Source organism: Augochlora pura, chromosome 8, assembly GCF_028453695.1.
Source record: "Augochlora pura isolate Apur16 chromosome 8, APUR_v2.2.1, whole genome shotgun sequence".
Taxonomy (NCBI): Eukaryota; Metazoa; Arthropoda; class Insecta; order Hymenoptera; family Halictidae; genus Augochlora; species Augochlora pura.
The window spans coordinates 13,246,255-13,266,855 of NC_135779.1; the positions used below are offsets into that span (position 1 = coordinate 13,246,255).

Consider the following 20,601-nt stretch of genomic DNA (forward strand, 5'->3'; position numbering starts at 1 on the left):
TATCTAATAATAGTATAATGAGTATGTAAAAATCTAATAATAAATAAACTTTCGCATCTCCGATCAAAATAATTAATTCAAACACAAAACTATGAAGACAGAAGAATTGGAAAACATCTACCCATCGTGGACAACTGATTCAAATGATTAAAAGAAAATAGATATTAATTAACTTACGTTTTCCGCAATTAACGCAGACGATCTTAATTTTGTAAAAAAAAAAACCGCGATTTAATTTCACCGATATTGCTACAATTTCGTATTTTTAGCAGCATCTTCCTCGTAATCTTTTCCCGTACGCGTATCATTCTTTTCGATGTTCAGTTCAAAGTATTATAACTCACCGTAAAGACCTGCAATTACGACTCCGGTCTACTGAATCTTTGATGATGTGTGCATCTTGTGAGAAATCGTGCACCGATAGATAAAGACTCGTGCCTCGAAGGCTACGGTCAGTGTGTTCCGGAACGTCGATCGGTGAACCACGTGAATTTCTTTCAGACTGTCTCTCTCCGTTCCGATGATCTGGCGTGTCCGATCCCTTTCAGATAGTGTAATTAAAGCTATATTCTTGGGTGAAACCAGTTCGAGGGAATTCCAGCGGCCGAGACGCCGCCCCGGATTACACCGAAAAATCGTTTCTTATCTTCGGAATTCCGTGATCGCGGGTGTTTGAAGTTTGCCCCGGATTCTGTGATAATAAACGCCGCGGCAGGCAGAAGCCATCGTTTTCGATTACGACGACCGTTCCGATCCCGACGGTGTCGAAAGTCTACGGGCCTTGAATCTACACGGTTTACCTGTGCCAACCTCTTCGGCTGGACACGGAACGAATCGGAAGAAACGAAACAAGTAAGTGTATCAACGGACCGTTGATTCTGTTGGTTTTCTGTTTTCTGTTTTCTGTTGTTTCTTGCTAACCATGCGCGCCGACGGCATTATCCTGTCGTCTTGGTCGCATAACAATAACCGGTATGGTAAATAGTCGGTGCGAGAATCCGGAGGACAATGTTCGGTGCAGCACGATCGAGGTTTCCAGCGTGCACATCTAGCTACGAGTTTTGCCGACGAAATAGCGGGAATTATAGGTCAACGACCTATAATTCATTCATCAGATTCTCTGTCGTTTCGAAATGATGTTGAACATTTTTTTCGAAACTTCTCTTATCGATCGACTGGTCGATCTAATCATGATGACTCGATCGATTTGGTACTCTTATAGCTTTAGTAATAGTCCCCTGCGATAGATTAACTTCAATCATTATGAAACAACATTATTTCGCGAACATCGTTTTTTCATGTGATGATCCTCATAGATAGCGGATATTTGCAAAGAAGGTGTTGCTATCTCAGTCGGAGTTTGTGTAAATAGTGAGTTTACGTTCAAAGAAATTGTGTCAAAATATCGTTTAACATACAAATTTTTGTTCGTGACATGTATAAACCAAAAAACAAAAAAATATTTATTAATGCAATTTATGTGAAACCGGTCAAAAAGTGTTGAAAATATTATAATTATGAAAATCTTTTTATGAGAAATTTTGTTGATAATCGACTATGAAAGTGTTTTAAAATGAATTAAAAATACTAAAATACTTCTCCTTAATTTGATAAAAAAATGTGTAAGAATACTTTTGTGATTGATTACATATAGTAATAGAAACCGTACGAAGTTCAAATAAATGTTGTTCTAGTAAAATACATTTATTGAAGTAAGACGTCAGAAAACAATTTCTGTCAGTCAATATTTACGAAGTAGCACTAAAACTGTATATGTTTTTTGCAAGCATCAGCGTTTGAGGAGGATTAACAGTACCATTTTATTAATACAAAAAAAAACGTAACGTGATGCAATTGTTCGTAACAATTTCGGAGTCTTCGTATGCAAAAGACAGTTCCGAGATATGCCAAAAGTATTCGGGACGTGTATATTGTCCTTAAAAAATAGTACAAGTGGCTAACAATGGTAGATCACTGACGCTACTGATTGACACCGATAATAAATGGAAGACTAGCAAACTAATCATTGAATAACCTAATTATTCCATGTTTCAGGGTTCAGAAAGCTGCACCCCATCAAGCATAATCGTCTTTGATCGACCATCAACTGGATCCGCCGCATGTGTAGGCTATATCACTGGAAGACGCGTGAAACTGGGAGAACCGCGTTTTATTATCGACACCCGGCGAGCAGATTGCTATTATCTCGGTGATCTTTGGGTCTTTAATCGATAACAACGTGACAATAATCAGGAAAGAATTTCTGGATCGATAGTGCTCGGAGGTCTCAAGGAAGTATTATATCTATTAATACGTTGAATCTCAACCAAGGAGCCCCGAGAAATCTTCTTGATTCATATAGTCTGGGTCACTCGTAAAACGAGCGCGTGTGCCGATCAAATAAACTCGATCAGGCACCCGGAACAGTTCGCCATAAATCTAGGAGAAATTTGTGTAGTCGACGACTGCGCGAAGTATACAAACCTCAGTGAAATAATCGAGGGGATCGTGCACGGGGGATTATGACAGATCGAAGATGCTGCTGACTTATCGAAAGCTTCATATTTTCTCACTGTACGTGTTTTTCGACACTTGAGGACCACGCCAGAAGTTTTGATCGACGACGGGAAAGGAAGACATAGAAGCTAAACGTCGGCAGTGAAATTGGTTCACGCATATCCGCGAAACGTTGTAAAAGTTTTACAGTGGTGCCGGCAGAGACCGCACAGAAGCTTTCGAAGAACAATGCCTGGAAATACGAAATCGTTGTTAGTGTTGCTGCACATTCTTCTCTGGGACCTGGCCGTTTGTTACGCCCGCGTGAAAGACGAAACGTCAACAATACACTGGATTCCTCGGGTTAGTAGATTGAAACTTTTATGGTCCACACTTTATCCATCGGCAGATTTCTGTGGTTGTCCTTTAGGATCGACCATCGATAGATGGGAATTTCTTAATAAATTTTTCGGAAGCAACTGCAACTTTGTTAATAGATCGATAAATTATCTGGATCTACACTCGCGCCAGAAAGTATGTTGACAGCTTTTAAAACGCAATAACTTTCTTAGCACTGGACTAAAAGACTTAATTTTTTCTTAGATAATAGTAGAACTAGTATACTAGACAATTAATAACATGTTTTCTTTTTTACTTCTGTTATTATTTGGTATGACAAAAACAAATAGAAACACTCTCATTTTGTAACTCTTTGATTTGGGCATGTAACAAAAATTACAAAAATATATTTCGTAGATCTCGATGGCTTATATGCATGCTAAAAATTTTATCAAAATCGGTTGACGTTCAGTAATTTAAACAAATTATTATGTTTCAAAAGGTGTCTGCATACTTTCCAGCGCAAGAGTATATTGGTAATAATTTCCTCTGAAATTGTCATTTAGAAGAAAATTATTTAGCTTCACCTACGTACGTTACAATCACTGAAAAGCTATTAATAGACTGGCAGCAGGCAGAGCGTTTATACGGGTATAAATTTGTGCAACTCGAAAGCAGGAAATATTAATTACTACATATAATTTACCGTTAACTTTGCAATTTTTAACACTTAACGTACCGAGCACTAAAACGTGGATTGCATTCCTTACATGATGACAAAACTGTGTTTATCTTAATTTCTCGCTATATTTATTGGAATACGTGCTCGATTAAGAAAATTCTATTGATTCCTACTGAAGGATAATTATAATTTTAAAAATTTCAAAGTAAAAAAAATGTGAATTCGGTCATCTTAGCTCTGTAGATTTAGTATTAAAAGAATTGAGTTTACCTCGCTGTGTGAATTCAGAGTTGGGAGTCACGATGTATTTACAACTTCTTCGATGACGTAGAAAAAGAACAAGAGAACAAAATACCTTCGCGATTAAAACTGAAATTGGATTCGAAGACACGAGAAATCGCTACGTGCCCTTAAAAATACACTGAGCTATGCAAGGTTAATTAAATAGAGTTTTTGGAATATATTAGAAGCAGAATTTTCGTACTTTAGAAACGAAAGCTGAAACTTGCAAGTGTTCTTTAAAGTTGTTCAAGCAAATTTTGGAGACGAGTTTTTATACTCTTAACCTTTGTAATCTTTACATATAATAATTAGTACAATCTGACTCTCTAAAGAAATTTTAGCAGATTTGGAAGCTCATCGTGGAGAAAGTAAAATTACATAATCAATTTCGAAATTTTATTCGAAGAAAGAATGTAGATTCGGAATTCATTTTAGGCTTCTGATGTTTTTCACTGTTTAAGCTTTCGATCATCGAATTTCATTCAATTGCTGAACAAATTACATTCAACAATCTCATTTTCACATCTGTAGATATGATTTCGTTCAAAGCGCGGCATGAATGACTTTTCGATCGGTATCTCGTTGCTATTTCTGACTACAAAAATACGAGTGAAACACACGTCGAAAAGAACACAATTTACAACTAATTATTGATCGATTATTATTACTCCGTAGAAGTAAAAATGTGCGTATTAAACATTAACGTAATGACAGCTGCACGCAGTCGCTTTCGAATTTACTGCAATCCTAGTAAACAAAAAGTGCACGAAGCAGTGGTTATTATTGCCTTGTTCAACTTATTTTACTTTGTTCATTATTACAAAGAAATTTCATTTCTGCTTTCCAATCATTTTCAGTTTGTCAACTCTTTGTACTTGAATGAAAATTTTAAGACGTTATTAAAAATAGTCAAATTATAAAGAAAAACAATTTCTACGTTGCTAAAGAAGTTTGCACTCAAAAAATTGCTAAACTTTTATTAATATCTTATATTTTTGAATGTGAGAGATTCTCTAAGATGGTTTGCTTCACTCTAATGTCAATGAAATAGTATTTCTGATTGCTAGGAAGCAGCAGATTATGAATATCGCCACAGCGACGCCAACGAAGTGCAAAGGGTTAACTGCCATGACACGAGTTGTTTCGTTAGTGGTTAATAAAACATGAAAGTTGAAATGCTTACAGTTTCTTGCAGCTTAATACGTTGAGTCAGGCACATGTATGGGAGACGTTACTTTTTTACTAATTCTCAAAATTTATTTTTACTATAATATTTTTTACTGGAATTTTACTGGAATGTTTATAATGCGCGAAGATATAAATATCATCCACTACAATAAATTTTAACTTTCTACTTGCAGTTTCATTGATTAAATCGCATTGATTTCGTGGGAATTTCTAAGAATGATTTTTAATAGTTTATCAGTTAATTAATTCGTCTCAAGCTGACACGTTAATTCAAGAAAAAGACTTTTCTAAGAAAATTATAATAACTTCAATGAATATTCATACTAATTGGTACACGTTTTACGACATCGTATGCATTTTCGTGATTACTTACTTCAGTCGAAAATTTGATAAATACGTCACTAGTAGAGTGCTATGCAACACTCGCGAGATTCTGGTATTTATTCTCTTCAGCATGTCAGTCAACATGCAACGGGTAATGAAGACGTTAGAAACGTCAAAATACACGGAATTTTTCTTTATGAATAATCATGCATATTGATTAACATTCAAGTATCTACTTACACTCGAATCGATAATTCAATGTCAAGATTAATACAATGTATATACAAATTATAAAAGATTAATTATATTATGTAGGACATCATCGCTCTGAGACTGTCTAAATTCATAGTATTTGTTGAATTTATTGCAAAATTCCGGAAATTAAGTTCCGGTCACTTCATAAATTTTATCTGCTTCTAGTGAATTGATTTTCTTGGAATGATTCTTTGTCTTTATCTTTTACTATACTCGCAGATTGTAGCGTATCGCGTCTACTCGTACCAAGTTATGAATAGAACTGACAATCGATAATGGTGAAGGAAATTAACAATGATAAATCGTTCGTTTTATTTTCATTTTATAGGAAAATGGAACTGCAATACCAGAAGAATACAAAGATTTACCACTAGTTGCAAAGTGTTGTCCGAATGGGCAAATTTTCATAAAAAATGGAACTCATCACGCGGTCTGCGAAGCGATACATTCCACAGCCGAGTACAGTTTCGCTCCGATATTTTATAATTTCAACAAGAGCGGCTACGAGATTCCCGGCGAAGAACACAGCACGTTTGTCGCGATCACTGGAGATCCTTGTAAATACAAAAGGTGAGTCTTGACACGTAACATTCCTCCCAACCATTAGAGACCATTAAATGTGTAAGTAATTTGAGAGACTTGATTAACTGTATTTTAGTCATTATGTTTCATGTACACCGAGTAGACAAAATTATTGTCTCACATATTCGACAATGTTTACTTAATTTCCTTTCATTTAATACAGTTTTATTTAATGTAGTATTATTTAACGTAGTATTGTTTAACGTAGCATTATTAAACGTAGTTTTATTTAATGTAGCTATATTTAATGTAGTTTTCTTTGCATCGTAAAGACAAATCAGGCATGAATTTATTGGATATCCACTTTTGAGGATATATGAATAATTCAGTTTCACTTTATCTACTATCTTGACAGTCTACTGCAACACTATTTCAATGATAATTATCAATGTTTACTGAGTCGAATGTAAATTATAAACAAGTCTTAGCCGGTAGATAATTTTTGCAATATTTATACATATAATTCTAAGAAACTATGCAATGCTTCGGCTATTATACATACAACTTAAAAGATTGCGTTCAATTTAATGAAATCCAATTGTTTCGCAATTCTATCCAAAAATAAATATTAAGTAGTACTTTTCTAAAATGTTTGATTTGTGCATATTTTTACAAGTTATTACCTGTAGTTAGTGATTTTGGCATAAAAACCAGAAATAAGTACATTTTTAAACGTTTCAGATAGAAAAAAAAAATGAAATTTTAGTGGTTTCATTTGCAATCACGAAAGTAAAACTATCATAACAAAATAATGAATGCATGTATCTGCATCTATAATGTATTCGTATTCAAACGAATAAAACATAGCAAAACGAATGTCTCAATTAAGCATTCATTGTGACTCATTTTTACTCTCTAAAAAATTGTTAGAAACGCTTCCTCATTGAATTCCTTAACGAATTCGAACGCATAAAACGATATGAAATAAAGTTTTGTGAACTATATGTTATAGTTTCTTAAAAAATTATGATAAGCACTTCGTAACTAAATCACAGTAACAAATTACACACCTTGTAACATGTTAATCTATTAGAAAATATGCGATCGTTGAACATCGCTGGCGTAAAAAAGGGAAATAAAAAGTCGCGTGTCAGCAATTTCAGACGTAATTAAAATTACAATTTGAAAAAATATTGTAAAACTGTTTTACAATACACATTGTAATACTTCGAGGAAGCAGGAAATTCCATAACGACTGCAGGTTTTCCCGTTAATGATTCAAGGATTGCGTGCGTGAACGTCACAGAACTCTTCCGCCGCAGGATAATTCTGTCTTCGTTACCGATAAATACTTTTGTTTCAGGTATATGTTGGACCCAGACGAAACCAGCGACGACAACAATTATTTATTAGCGAACGGCTCCGTGTTCGCGCCGCATCACGAGCCGTCGATGTTGATGCCTGGCGTCGATTATTGCATGGAGACCGTCCCGCACATCGGATTGAAAACTTTCGTATGCTTCCCGGAGGGTAAGGAATCACTGGTATCATTTAAATAAAATATGTTTCCATGGGTTCCCCGCGGTAAGACTAACATCAATGATTCCAGAACGTTTAATAGTTACCGCGGATTCTCGGTACACCTTCTACGCCTGCGGCCTCCTAATATCGGTGCCGTTTTTAATTCTCACTATCGCCGCGTACACCATTACACCGCAATTAAGGGACGTCTATGGAAAAGCACTGTGCCGTTACTGCGGTTGTTTAGCACTCGCTTTTTCTACGCTGGCGATAACGCAGCTTGGAAGTGCGCATTTATCGGATCAAGCCTGCACCAGTATAGGTAAGAGTACCATGAAATGCACCTTTTGATATACCATTTACCCATCCAACTGAATGAAATCGCTTCGACACATTCGCTTCTATTGAATTCTTTCATAGACCACGCACAGTTTGCCATTATTGCAGTGCTATTATTTTTGATTACTACTAGAACGCAGATTTCAAGCATTTAGGGGAACGATTAGGTGCCATTTAATACAGTGGAAACATTTAAACGAATGAAGGATAACAATGTACCGTGATTTTATGTTAAAATTTGGACATGCCCCAAATTCAGTATTACCGATCACTGGACAAAAGAAAAAATGAATAGATCAAATATAAAATTGTAGCCTCATTTGAGGAATTCTAAAATACTGTTGCATTATTTTCTACACTAAAATAATTAAAGAAACAGGGAAATCCGTAAGTGACTCCTGTTTCCAGCAACACATGCGAACAATTTTTATTTTGCATAAAAATTAACGTTATTATTAACGATTTCTATTCTGCAAAGGGAAGTAAAACTTTTAGTGCAGTTTTATGTGACACATATGTATACATAATCAAATTCTTAGCACTGCAAAGTGATATGTAATATGTATTATGAAGTCGCATGGCACATCCGCATTCTAGTTATGAAACACTATTACTAGACTGAAGTATTTTATGCAAAATACAAATTTCCATATCATCCATACCATTGCAACTCGTAAACATTTTGGTACGTTGAAAATGATGCAACCAGGTTCGCAAATCTTTCTAACATTTTCCTCGGCCCTTTTGTCTACTTTTTGTTGTAAGCGCAATAATATCGACAGTGTATTACAATATTCACAATGTTTTCAGTTTTCCTGGTACATTTTCGAGAATAGAAAGTCATGCTTAATTCATGAAACCCTGAATTGGAATTTTAACATGATCGACTTGACATCGATCATGTTGTGAGTCAGCAATCTGTAATTCTTAATCCATCGATTACAGATAAACGCATGTTGTCATTGGTTGTTATCCTTCTTGATAAAATTAAATTATTTATACTACGTACGCCTCGTACACCACATTATGAATTTCGCGGGCCATAAATTGAATTTTCTGTGAAAGCTAAGGTTGAGAAGTTTATCTATTCCAGGAGAGGGTTATCGCTGTCACCTTCGTCTTTGTCGGATGATTATCTTACGGCTTTTAAGTCTTTTGATCTTGTAATGGAATCCATTGCACGCAATTCGATCCGATAGTACTTGCCGTAGTCTTCAAGTAGTCATGTTTACATTTGTACTGTTTCATACGCATAGGCACTTCAGGTGCAGTTATCGTATTTTATTCAAAGCGACGGATTTTTATTATACCAGATCTTAACGCGATTTTTAACTGTTTAATATTGTTTAAACTATCGAGTTAGAAATATAGAGAAATTTTGAAAAGATTATAACTGAAATAGTATTATAGGTAACATAAATACATAATAGTGAATAACATAAAACTCGAAGTTCAATTTACAAAACAATACTATTAACAACGCAATTTCGAAATCATTAGAAACAGTTCGATCTTTTTTTTTTGTTCTATAATACAATCTTGTATTTCCCTTCATGGGTGTAAAAACCTAATTTCTTACAATATACATCTCTGTCAGTGAAAACGAATGAAGGAAACATGATCGTAAAGTACAAACCGTAAAACAAACCAACGACGGCCATTTGACCATTAAAAAATACTGTTCCCACATCGAATCCCATTTCTTCATTGTATATTGCGCGATCGATAGAATATTAAACTTAAAATGATGTAACGCGTAATTCCATCGGGGGATTGGTCGGTGCTCATTTGGGAGCAGTTAAGAAACAATTGACTTTTTCAGCGTTTGTTATCCAGTTCTCCTTCGTCGCCTGCTTCTTTTGGCTAAATGCGATGTGCATCGAAATGTGGTCACTGGTACACAGCTACGTAGAACACGAAACCGACAACAGGATGAAGCCAAAAACGTTGTTCTTTTGGTACTCTTTATGGTGTTGGGGTCCCCCGGTGATACTTATTCTTGTCTCGATGATTATGGATCTTAGTCCAACGATACCTGCCACTTATGTGAAGCCAAACTTCGGCAAGGAAAGTTGTTGGTTCGAATGTAAGTTCCATTGAATGTTTTAAATCGAATTTGTCCTTGCTAGATTCGATTTCGCTAAATATAGAACTTGAAGCTACATAATAGCGCAACAATAAAATGTATATTAAAGCAACGCATTCGCGTTGATATCGATGCATTATTTCAATTTGTAATACACGAGGTATTATTTCAGTCAATAAATCGACTGGATAAATTCAAGTACATAATTTAACTTCCGAAGAAGCAAAGTAAACAAACGTTTAAACACGTCATAATTTATGCAAGCTAATTTATAACGAGGTAATCGTTCATTTGGTAAACAATAGCCAGCATAAATTTTTACGTACAACACACTGCTTCGTTGATTTTACTTTACTTTACATTATTTCATATGTTTCGCAATGTGCAATAGTATCGTATCCACGTAATCACTGGATAACCGTACAACTTTGAAGAAGATAATAGAACTGACACTACAGAAACGTGTTACGCCATTATCAATATTTACAGATGTACGGAAACGATCGTCTATTGAGATATGCTTTGCATAGAGACATAGTCAAATGCATAATCAAGGCTTTCCAAATTCGATTCTTATTACATATGTGCCTCTCATTTCATTCACATATTACCTAATATATTATTATCCGTCGTAAGAAGTTCGCATTTTTCGTAAAAACCACGGGTGTATGAACATCCGATTTTTTATAAATTAAAAGTAACAAATATTATCGTCACTTTTTATATAGTAATTACTAGACAAAATAAAATTTGTCAACAACACTCAAATATTCGTTCTTTGCTTAATAATTCCTATAAGGTGAAAATAATACGTCTACACATTTAAATTTTTTAAAGTTTTCATAAAGCTTTGAATTTTATCTATTCTCTGTAAATACTGCAAAGTGTAACCACAAACAAAAAGATTATTGTACAGTTAAAAAGTTTAATTACAACTGTTAGTCGGTGTATCTAACGTACTTCGAAGATATTTGAATTTACCTTGACGATTTAACTAAACAATTCCAATTGCTTGATTTTTATTTTTCCTGTTTGTTTCACAGCAAGCGATGAAGCAATGCCGTACTTCTATGCGCCGGTTGGATTGCTGCTTCTCGGAAACGTGACTCTCTTCATTATGACATTCATTAAACTATCGAAGTATCAGAAGGATCTCGACTTGAGACGCTTAGCGAGGAACGAGGAAACGGATCGTCGAGATCGAAGTCTCCTCCGACGTTACACCAGGATGGCTATCGTCGGTTTGATCATCTTTTTCCTGATGGGTCTGAATTGGACAATGGAGCTGATATCCTGGTTCGTTGACGCAGACTCGTTCGACTGGTCCATGTTCGACCTGGTGAACGCTCTTCAAGGTGTTCTTGTGTTCGGTTTGTTCGTGATACGAAGACCACAAAGAGACTTCGTCTGGCACAGGATACAACAGCTTCGTGGTATTGACACGACACCACCGCAAGCTGGAAGCATGGAATCGTATCTGCTTCCGATGCTGAACGGCGATACTGTGCCTGGACAAACGATTATTCCGTGAGCATAATTGCAACTTCTACCCAGTGCACGCGATGGTCGTTGTAACTCTACTGCCACGAATTGTGTTAAAGTTCCTCCGAAAAGACATTATAGTGTCTTCTCACCTAGTGTTTAAGAACCTTCGAAGATCTGAGATGAGATCGACGAGCTCCTCAGATTTTCTTGAACAAGCACGAGTAATTTATTTTGTAGGTAATTTAATTTGTTTTGCTTCAGGAGAATTAGGTGTTTAACGCAATGGTCAATTTTTCCAATATTTTATTGAAACGTTTGTGAAAACTGTGCGCAAGTGTTCCCCAAAACAGTATTTTCATAATACTGCCAAGAATACCTTTTCTTTAAATTAAAAGACGAGTGATCTACACATTAGCGGTCGTATATTCTTTTGTAAATAAGTGCTATTTTCCAAAATAAAATTTCAGAAATGGAGCTAAAAAGTACTACTTTTACTAGTCGCATTTAGAAAAATATTATTCTTATTCAGACAAAATTGACAAAGAAGTTCTGATACTATAGACACCATTTCCAGCATTTTACATTTTTTCAGAGAAATTTACAAAAAATTATTTTCAAGAACGTATACTCTGAAATGACAATAGTAATTAAACATGATTTTATACATAAAAAGGATTCTCAAACAATTCTGATCGACGTATGTAACACCTTATTCGCTCCTAAGGAGATAACATGTATACATATGAAGTGTACAAGATTTATACAAATGATGTTCGAATTTAATCTGTAATTACTGTATGTGAACTTTTATGAAAAGTTATATCTTAGTAGAATGTTTATAATTTATTGTACAATAAGGTCGACAGTGATTTAGTAATAATACATAAGTACACAGCTTCATCGAAAGTTGAACGTAGGCGAATGAAAGTCCGATTTCTAATTTATAAGTTTGCACTTCAACAAAACATGTTTTTACGCGCAAATTATTATTATTAATTTCACCCGGTGCATCGTGCAGATTTTGTGTAAACATTGACAAAACTCTCAAGCTACATTTTCAGAAACTGAGAAAACTAACTTGATCTTCAATTGCAATTTCATAATTTTCCGTGGATTTTGAAACTGCGTTTGAAATAAATTCAAGTCCGTGTTTTTGGATGAAAATAACATGTTTCTGAGGAATGTCTGGTTATATAAAAACCTCTGCAACTCGTTTTACAATACATATGCAAGTTGTGATATTCGTAGGCTCATTGCATAACTGTGAGAAACGAGATAAGCTTCATTCGGACCTTACATTATACATTCACGCTTTTGAAAGCCAGTCTTACAATGTTGAAGCGTTTTTCAGTATTTCAAGATACATAATTGTTTTCCATGTGCCATGATACAAACTCAAGTATCAACAACAGTCAGTGAGTACGCTTACAATTAGTACTGATAGTTTCATTATCCATTCATAGTTTACACGCAAAAACATCAAATCACCTGGAAAATAATACGGTATTTTGGAATCAAATGCAAAATAATAATATATTGCTTGAGAAATATTATGTTCAAATTAAACATAACAAGCGTGTAAGAATATATGCGTAGATGAAGTTGATGAAATTATTACAGGGAATACATGTTTAATGTTTGGGCTGTATTGCTCGAAAATACTATGTTGTCGTAAGAACGGTCGCCAAAACAGTGCCTATTAAAAGCAACTTCTAGTCCTACAGCCTGTCCATTTTCTTTGTTTCTTGTAACTCTAAAGTGTTGCGTCATCGAGATGTGCATGATCTACTCTCGACATTCTTTCGTTCGAATTGTGAAAAACAAAGAATGTGCAAACGTACATATTTGTACAGTATACCAAATGTAAAGGGTGCGTCATCTGAGGTAAAAACTTAAAAATATTTTCCTCTCATAGTCATACTATTTTTCAAAGTTTCAAAGCTGTTCATATATTTCTGAAAGAAAGATATTTTCGTTCATTTATTATTGTAGTTAATAAAAGTCACACTTTTTGGAATTATTACAAGTTATACCTAATAAAATATATGTATTTTTTTATTAACTACAATATAGAAATAGAAATTATTATTGAAATCGTGAAGAGTATGACTTTGAGGAAAAAATTAATTAAATTGAAAGTGTCTTCCTTATAATGCCTTTTGTATTAACAAAAGTATCAAAAGTACTTTCCTATGTATTGCGACAATTCCACATCATTTACCTATATTCTTTATATTTTATTAAATTATTACAGAGATTTTGTATTTTAAGTTTTGTAATTATATATATATAATTACAAAACTATATATATATATATATTGTATATATAAATAATGTAAAGCTCCTAAGTTATTTGCTTACTCTTAATTTATGAAATAAATGTTTTATTTTAAATATTGCTACTTTTTTCTATAATTCTAATTCTATATAGGATAAAATAATCAGCTTGGCAAGTAAAAAATATTGTTGTTTATTTGCATCCCCATTTATATCATAGTGTATGTTCGTTCATCACCATACATTTCTAAACACTATAAAAATAAAATACGCAGGTTTGTACAACCAAACCGTTGTAACAATTTTTCCAACCCAGTCGAAAAATGTGTTCAACTAATATTCAAATGTTATGCACGCGTGCACAAGCGAAAAGTGCGCAAAAACACGTCGGCAAATTCATCTAAGCTCTAAAGCGTAACACATTTAAGTAATAATGCTTCCGGGCTATAACCCAAAAAGCAAAAATCAGGTACCAAATTCTGAGTATAGCTTTTCACATAGCTTTATACCGTTATAAACATTTCCGTATTATTCAACAGATACTGCGTCCTTCAGAATTCTGGAATGCAAGTATGTATTCAGTTTCATAAAACGCTATCGACTAATGGAACTAATTAAAAAACTGTTGAAAAATATAAATATATTGCACACAACATTTACTAGCAGTAATCTGAGGAACACGCAATATTAGTAAATAATACAGTGACGCGAAAATATTTTTCTTCATTTAATAATTATAATTTCTAAATGAATGATATTCATTCTTTAAATTTTGTTAAAGCGATATTATGTGACATCACAGTGCGTTTAAACCTTTTATCCTCCGATTATGTGCATACGCAAAATTTAATATCGAAACATACCCACAATGAAGTTGGGTATTGTTAAAGTGAGTAGTTTCCTTTTATGGTCACCCCAAAATAGTCCATCTGTGAGCATGTCTTTGAATAAATTTCGCGTATGTATATCGCACATCTTGAATTCAATTGAATTTGTTTGAAATCCAGATTAAAAATTATAAAGATACGTTGTTACTTCAATATTTTGTAAAAGAATACGAAATATTGGACTTCAAAGAGTTAAAAAATTTAAATAAAATTATTTGTATTCACAATAAAAACATCCATTTCTTATGTGAAATGGATATGACAAATGTGCATACGATTATTGTATGCATTTCTGCATATACACAACTTGTAATCATATGCAGCCGTTGTTCAACAGTTGTTCTACGGTCTGCGATGACCTGGGAACGGTGGACTAACGCCTAAAATTCCAAGCAGATTCCCTTTTTGAGCAACATAGACCAGTTGGTACATTCCCGGTGAACGTAGCGCCGTTTCGCTGAAGTAAATTCGTTCTGTAATTGCATGACGTTCAAAAGGCGCTCTACCTAAAGTAAAATTTGTAATATATATAATGTCATATTGTAATATATATATATGTAATATAAATTTGATAAATTTATATAAAATTATATAAAAAATTTAATTTTACCTCTGCCTACATATTCATAGACAATGTAATCATCTAAACTTGAAAAATCGTTATGGAAAAGACCAACCCAATCATAACCGGTAGGTCTAGAATCTCCCAACAGTCTAAACGATACCGAATTTTCTTCATCAATGAACCATTGTGTTACAGGTTGGAACTCTACACCGTGATCTGGCACTATGGGTCTGACCTATAAATTGAATTTTATTATGCAGCCATTGAATTATTTCCTTTCACCTATTTCTACATCACAAAAGATATCTTACAATAATATCAAATTCCCCTGTGACTGGTTTGTGATCTGACTGTATATAATTGGAATGACTTTTGTAACTAAGCTGAGTTGCACTAAGTTTTATATCATCATACACGTCAGCATTCACTTTGTATAAAATTCTATCAGTCCAAGATGGTCTACGCCTATGTAACAAATATTTAGTTAAGAAAATTAACGTTAGGAAACTATCACTAGAAATTGAAAATTGTCTTACTTAAGATCAAATTCTTGAGAAGCAAATTCATATTTATATGTAGGTGGAAATGTAATAACATTTTCACGCAATTCCGCAAAAGCTTCTCCACTTTCCATTACCCTTTTTAGTTGATCTCTATCCAATAAGCATTTTAGTTGATTTTTTTTAACCTTCATGTTAATATCTGCAGCTGTTAAGTCTTCTCCATGTAGTCGGAAATTTAAGTCACCAATCCAAAATATATAGCTGCATAAAAACAATTATTGTTAGGATTGTTATCTTTAATAGGATGGTAATCTTGTAAAAAAATTATATATACATACTCATGATATAATATCTTTGATGTGTCTGCGCAACTAAAAGAATGATTTGCAAGTATTGTATTATAATCTGATATTCTGTCTGCCAATAAATGATCGTGAGCTGTCAAGTGTGTATTCACAATACACATACTGATGCCATATATATTTAATCTTATACTGACTGCACCCTTGTTACCCTGAATAAGAAATACTTATTAGAATAGTTTTAATGAAGATTTATATAATTACAAAGATTCTTCTTACCCACATGCCTCCAAAACCTGTTCGCGTATACTGAGCTTCCATTAACCTTAAATGAGTGATATGTTTTCGCAAACAGAATGCAATTAATACTATACCCTGTAAGCGTTGTGTGCATACTTTCACATAGCCATACTTTTTTAATACATCCCTGAGAAATATAATTAACGTTTATTTAAAATTACATTGTTTCCAAAAAATAAATTTTAAGTTTATGTAAGCAATTTGGTTTCTATTATCTTTTAAATACTTTAAGGTACTTACATAAAAGCTTTAGTCCATGGATCATCGAACATCATATTTAACAACATATTTTGTGGTTGTGCTTTCACTTCCTGCAACCTAATTTGTTTTGTTAGGTTTGTTATCTCATATGTAACAGTATATTATGTATTATATTTTCTATTTACCCAATAAAATATAAATCTGGCATTGCTTTTGAAGGAATGTTATGGTTAACATCAAGAAGCTGATCCAAATCTTCTTCGGGATACTTTGTTGCTACATTCCATGTAACAAAGTATATCCTAAAAGATATAGCAGATATTAATTATTTAATTTACTTACAATTAATTGCAAAACATAAACAACGAATAAAATAAAAATCTCGTATAATAAATAAAAATATTAGACTTGTCATTTAAAATTTAATTCATCATTTCGAGTCACAACATAAAATACCAATTACTTGACGAAAGTCAATTTGGAATTATGGAAAAATAAATAGATTAATATAAGATACGTTGACCGTGATAAAGAAACGTACATTTATTTTTACATACCTGAGACGTTCCAGTTTGTCGGCCATTTCTGCGACAACTATGTATGAGATTTACGGAAATAACACTAAAAATTGGCGAAGCTCTGATAGTATTCGGGTTATAGTACAGTGACTTTGCAGAGTGCATACCAGCACATTTGTAGGTTAAGAAAGTTTCTTCATTCAGCTGGCAGCATATAGCTGAATAAGTTAACCAACGTGAATTTTCATTGAAAAATTAATTTGCGACGATCGAATTATCGTTTCACAGGAATTGCGCGTATTTTTCGTCGTACCGTGCATCAGGAACTGCTCCAGAGAACCATACTGTTGACAACCACAACGAAATTCAATCACCCCCTCTAAGTCCGCCATGTGACGTCAAAGGATCAACCTGTCTATATGCGTCTGTAGTATTCTACACAGTACACAGTGTATAGTCACTGCTACTATCATTAGATTACGCACGTATGTATACAGACTGATGTATATGAGACTGATTACCTTTGGTCAATGATATAGCAATCGTAAACAATACACTTTTGTTTAAACTCTTTCACGTAAATAATGTTTACTTAATGAAAAAAAGATTGTAGCGATGACACCCCATGAATGAAGTATATTGGACCCAATCCAGAAGGCTTTCTTATCTCTCTTTTTCTACTATCTCTTTTAACACATTTATTTAATGGCATTACGCATTACCTGGTAACTAGAAAATTTACAGATGAGATAATAACTGAACAAAATTTCTTCATTCTCCCCGCATCTTCTAATAAATTCAATTTCTATTTAACTGATTATTTCAAGGTCAACTTAGAAGTTGTGTACTTATTAAATATTATTAAATATCTTGTTAAATAATAGAAAATATTAGACAGTAGTTGAACATAGCTGTTTTTAATTCTTTATACAGTTTTAACTATTTAAATAAATAGCTGGATTTAAAAGAATTCATTTTATAATAATTTTTAAAAAGGAACAGAAAAAATAATTATTGAAGGATTTGGATTAGCTTCTATACATACGAAACTTCTCCATACAACTAGAGGTTTCTCTGGACATACAGTGTGACTCAAATTTTTCTCTACGAACAATCATCGTGTTCTATGATCAAAAGTGAAATAAACTATTTGTACAAACGAAAGTTTATGAATTCTTCATCAAAGTAGAAACAAAATGTCAATATTTATCTGACCTATTTACATAAGCAGTATTTACTTCTAGAGGTTGTGATTGACTGTGTATATTACTGTATTGCTGGAGAAAGTTTACTAAGCAAAAACTAAGATGTGATAAACATAGATACAAAAAGATAGCATGTTCACTGAAACAAACGAGACGCAAAAACAAAAATATTCAAATAAAATAAATAAAGTATCTGGTAAATGCCAATTTTATATAATATATATTATAATTTTATATTATAACACTATTATAACACTTGGAATAATCTAAAAAAAATTGTTTCCAATTGAAGCAAATCAGTTTTGAACCAGCTTGAAGTTGCATTATATGAAATTATGCAAAAATGTAGCATTCGTTTTCATTTTGCACTTCTTATCGAATATTTTGATAAAACTTTTATAAATTTTCGTTTATATAATATTTTATTCTCACTTGTAAAATATGCTGACACTTTGACAAAAAACTTAACACACCTTGTCTGAATATTAGTCTTGATGTATTTTCACGTTGATACTGAATCTGACTAATAGCGTTAACAATGGCATTCTCAGTGTTTTAAAATCTAGACCTTGTTACACCTTAACAGAAATACACTGACACATTTCTGATCAGTCGCCAATGATTCATTGACAGATAAAAGTACAATAATAGAAAAACTTTTCAATGAGTTCCTTGAAACGTTCTTATCATATCTTTTTATGAGGGACACGATCAGTATCTTGATAAAGTTAGTTTTTAATAATCTCACAAATATTTAGCAATGAATTTGTAAAACTTCCTTATACTTGTCTTAATTTTAATGCTTAATACATATGATAATGACAATGTTATCACAAGACTGTATATTTGTATACAAAATAGAAACCGTTCAAGTTAATTATAAAAAACTTTGATCAGATAAAAATATTTTTTCAACAATTTCACTATAAGTTGTACGTAATATAAAAATATTGCAAAATTCATTAGCCTTCACAGTACTGCTAATTTATATCCGAAGGTCATCGAGATTAATGAGATGTGACTCTATATAAATAATTACTCGTGAGTTATATTAAGATCCAGTCTTTAATCTTACGTGCTACAAAAGTATTTTACATCGACATACTGAATATAGTTTGACAATTGAAACAGGCATTCATGAAATTCTTATACAATGTATGATATGTAAGTGATGGAGAAGAAAAGACATTACAGAAGGTATATCGTACCTTTATTACACTTTCTCGTGAAAGTCGCTTCCAGCAGACTATCGTTTAATTTGTTATTGAAATAATCGAGCACTGCCACTGCAAAATGAACACCAATGTCTGAAATGATACTCGCGCACAATGTGATTGACAATAACAAGTCGAACGCCGGAAACCGTAGTCTGTTTCTTCGCGGCTATCTAATCTAAGGACGTAGAAACCAAGCGTTCTTTTATCATGTGCATAGAACTGTCAATTAATACATCATTCCTGGATGAGCTGCTCGTTGGAAAAACACATTGGGATTCGCCGATAGGGTAGTATATAAGTTCCCAGCCTCTTCTGGCCTTAAGTACATTCCGGGTGGCAAAACGAATGTTTCCATCGGTCCATGAACATCTGCGAACACACGTGTTTCCTTTTTAATAATTATTACTGCTGATATCAGTCTCAACATTATATTGTGTCCATTAACCGCCTATCTTACGATTTTCTTCGCAGCAAATGCGTTTATCAGAACAGTTCTATTGTTAATATTTTACTAAATAAAAATATTTCATATTTTTCACGAGTCTACGTTTACTTCAGAAATTAAACAATGATATGAGAAAAGTAATATTTGTTTCCGACTGTAAGATATGACGTAACGTTAATATATGTAATTTGTTCAACTTTAATACAGTTGATTGTAAGCTAGTAGAATCTATGATAAAAGTGTTAAAATCTTTTCTAATTTCTGTCTTTTTACAGAATAACGTTATGGCATATCATAAGTTATTAGAAAAATAACGTATTTAGGTATGAAATGCATCCTTTTTTCTATTTCATACTTAATGTCCTAATAGAATTAAAGGGTTTAACATAGTATATTGTAACTGAAAAAGATCATGATTAGACTGCGGATTTTTCGCATTTATAATAAAAAAAGATTAGATAAAATACCAAGAGGTGTAAACACATTAGAAAAATATGAATACCGTTATCTTCTATTCACTTTCTTAAAATGATTATAAGAGGAAATACAGTTTTATTTCATTTCGGTTCCCCAGAATTGAGTGAGAAAAATAAAGGTCCGCAATCTTGTTATGGTTAATGTAGAATTTTTTAAATGCGAATTAATGATTACTGTTAACCAAA

At 33.1% G+C, this 20,601-nt stretch overlaps 2 protein-coding genes across 4 annotated transcripts; one reads left to right on the forward strand and one right to left on the reverse strand.

Moving 5' to 3' along the window:
- Positions 1 to 470: 470 nt before the first annotated feature.
- On the forward strand, positions 471 to 13,769 carry LOC144474079 (G-protein coupled receptor Mth2). 3 transcript variants are annotated; one of them, XM_078188563.1, is made up of 7 exons: positions 471 to 852; positions 2,056 to 2,859; positions 5,895 to 6,136; positions 7,452 to 7,618; positions 7,698 to 7,931; positions 9,771 to 10,034; positions 11,078 to 13,769. In XM_078188563.1, exons 2-7 carry the CDS (start codon positions 2,746 to 2,748, stop codon positions 11,563 to 11,565), a joined length of 1,509 nt encoding a protein of 502 aa, XP_078044689.1. In that variant the 5' UTR covers positions 471 to 852; positions 2,056 to 2,745; the 3' UTR covers positions 11,566 to 13,769. The 3 variants fall into 3 exon arrangements, with proteins under 3 accessions (XP_078044689.1, XP_078044690.1, XP_078044691.1); XM_078188564.1 differs by having other exon boundaries at positions 7,710 to 7,931; XM_078188565.1 differs by lacking the exon at positions 7,698 to 7,931.
- Positions 13,770 to 13,974: 205 nt separating this feature from the next.
- Positions 13,975 to 18,767, reverse strand: LOC144474080 (inositol polyphosphate 5-phosphatase K). The gene is made up of 10 exons (XM_078188566.1): positions 18,751 to 18,767; positions 17,112 to 17,416; positions 16,740 to 16,856; positions 16,594 to 16,671; positions 16,333 to 16,480; positions 16,090 to 16,265; positions 15,785 to 16,012; positions 15,560 to 15,713; positions 15,294 to 15,483; positions 13,975 to 15,189 (listed from the first exon to the last, which is right to left on the reverse strand). The coding sequence occupies exons 2-10, from the start codon at positions 17,135 to 17,137 to the stop codon at positions 15,026 to 15,028; spliced, it is 1,281 nt and encodes a 426-aa protein (XP_078044692.1). The 5' UTR covers positions 17,138 to 17,416; positions 18,751 to 18,767; the 3' UTR covers positions 13,975 to 15,025.
- Positions 18,768 to 20,601: the final 1,834 nt, after the last annotated feature.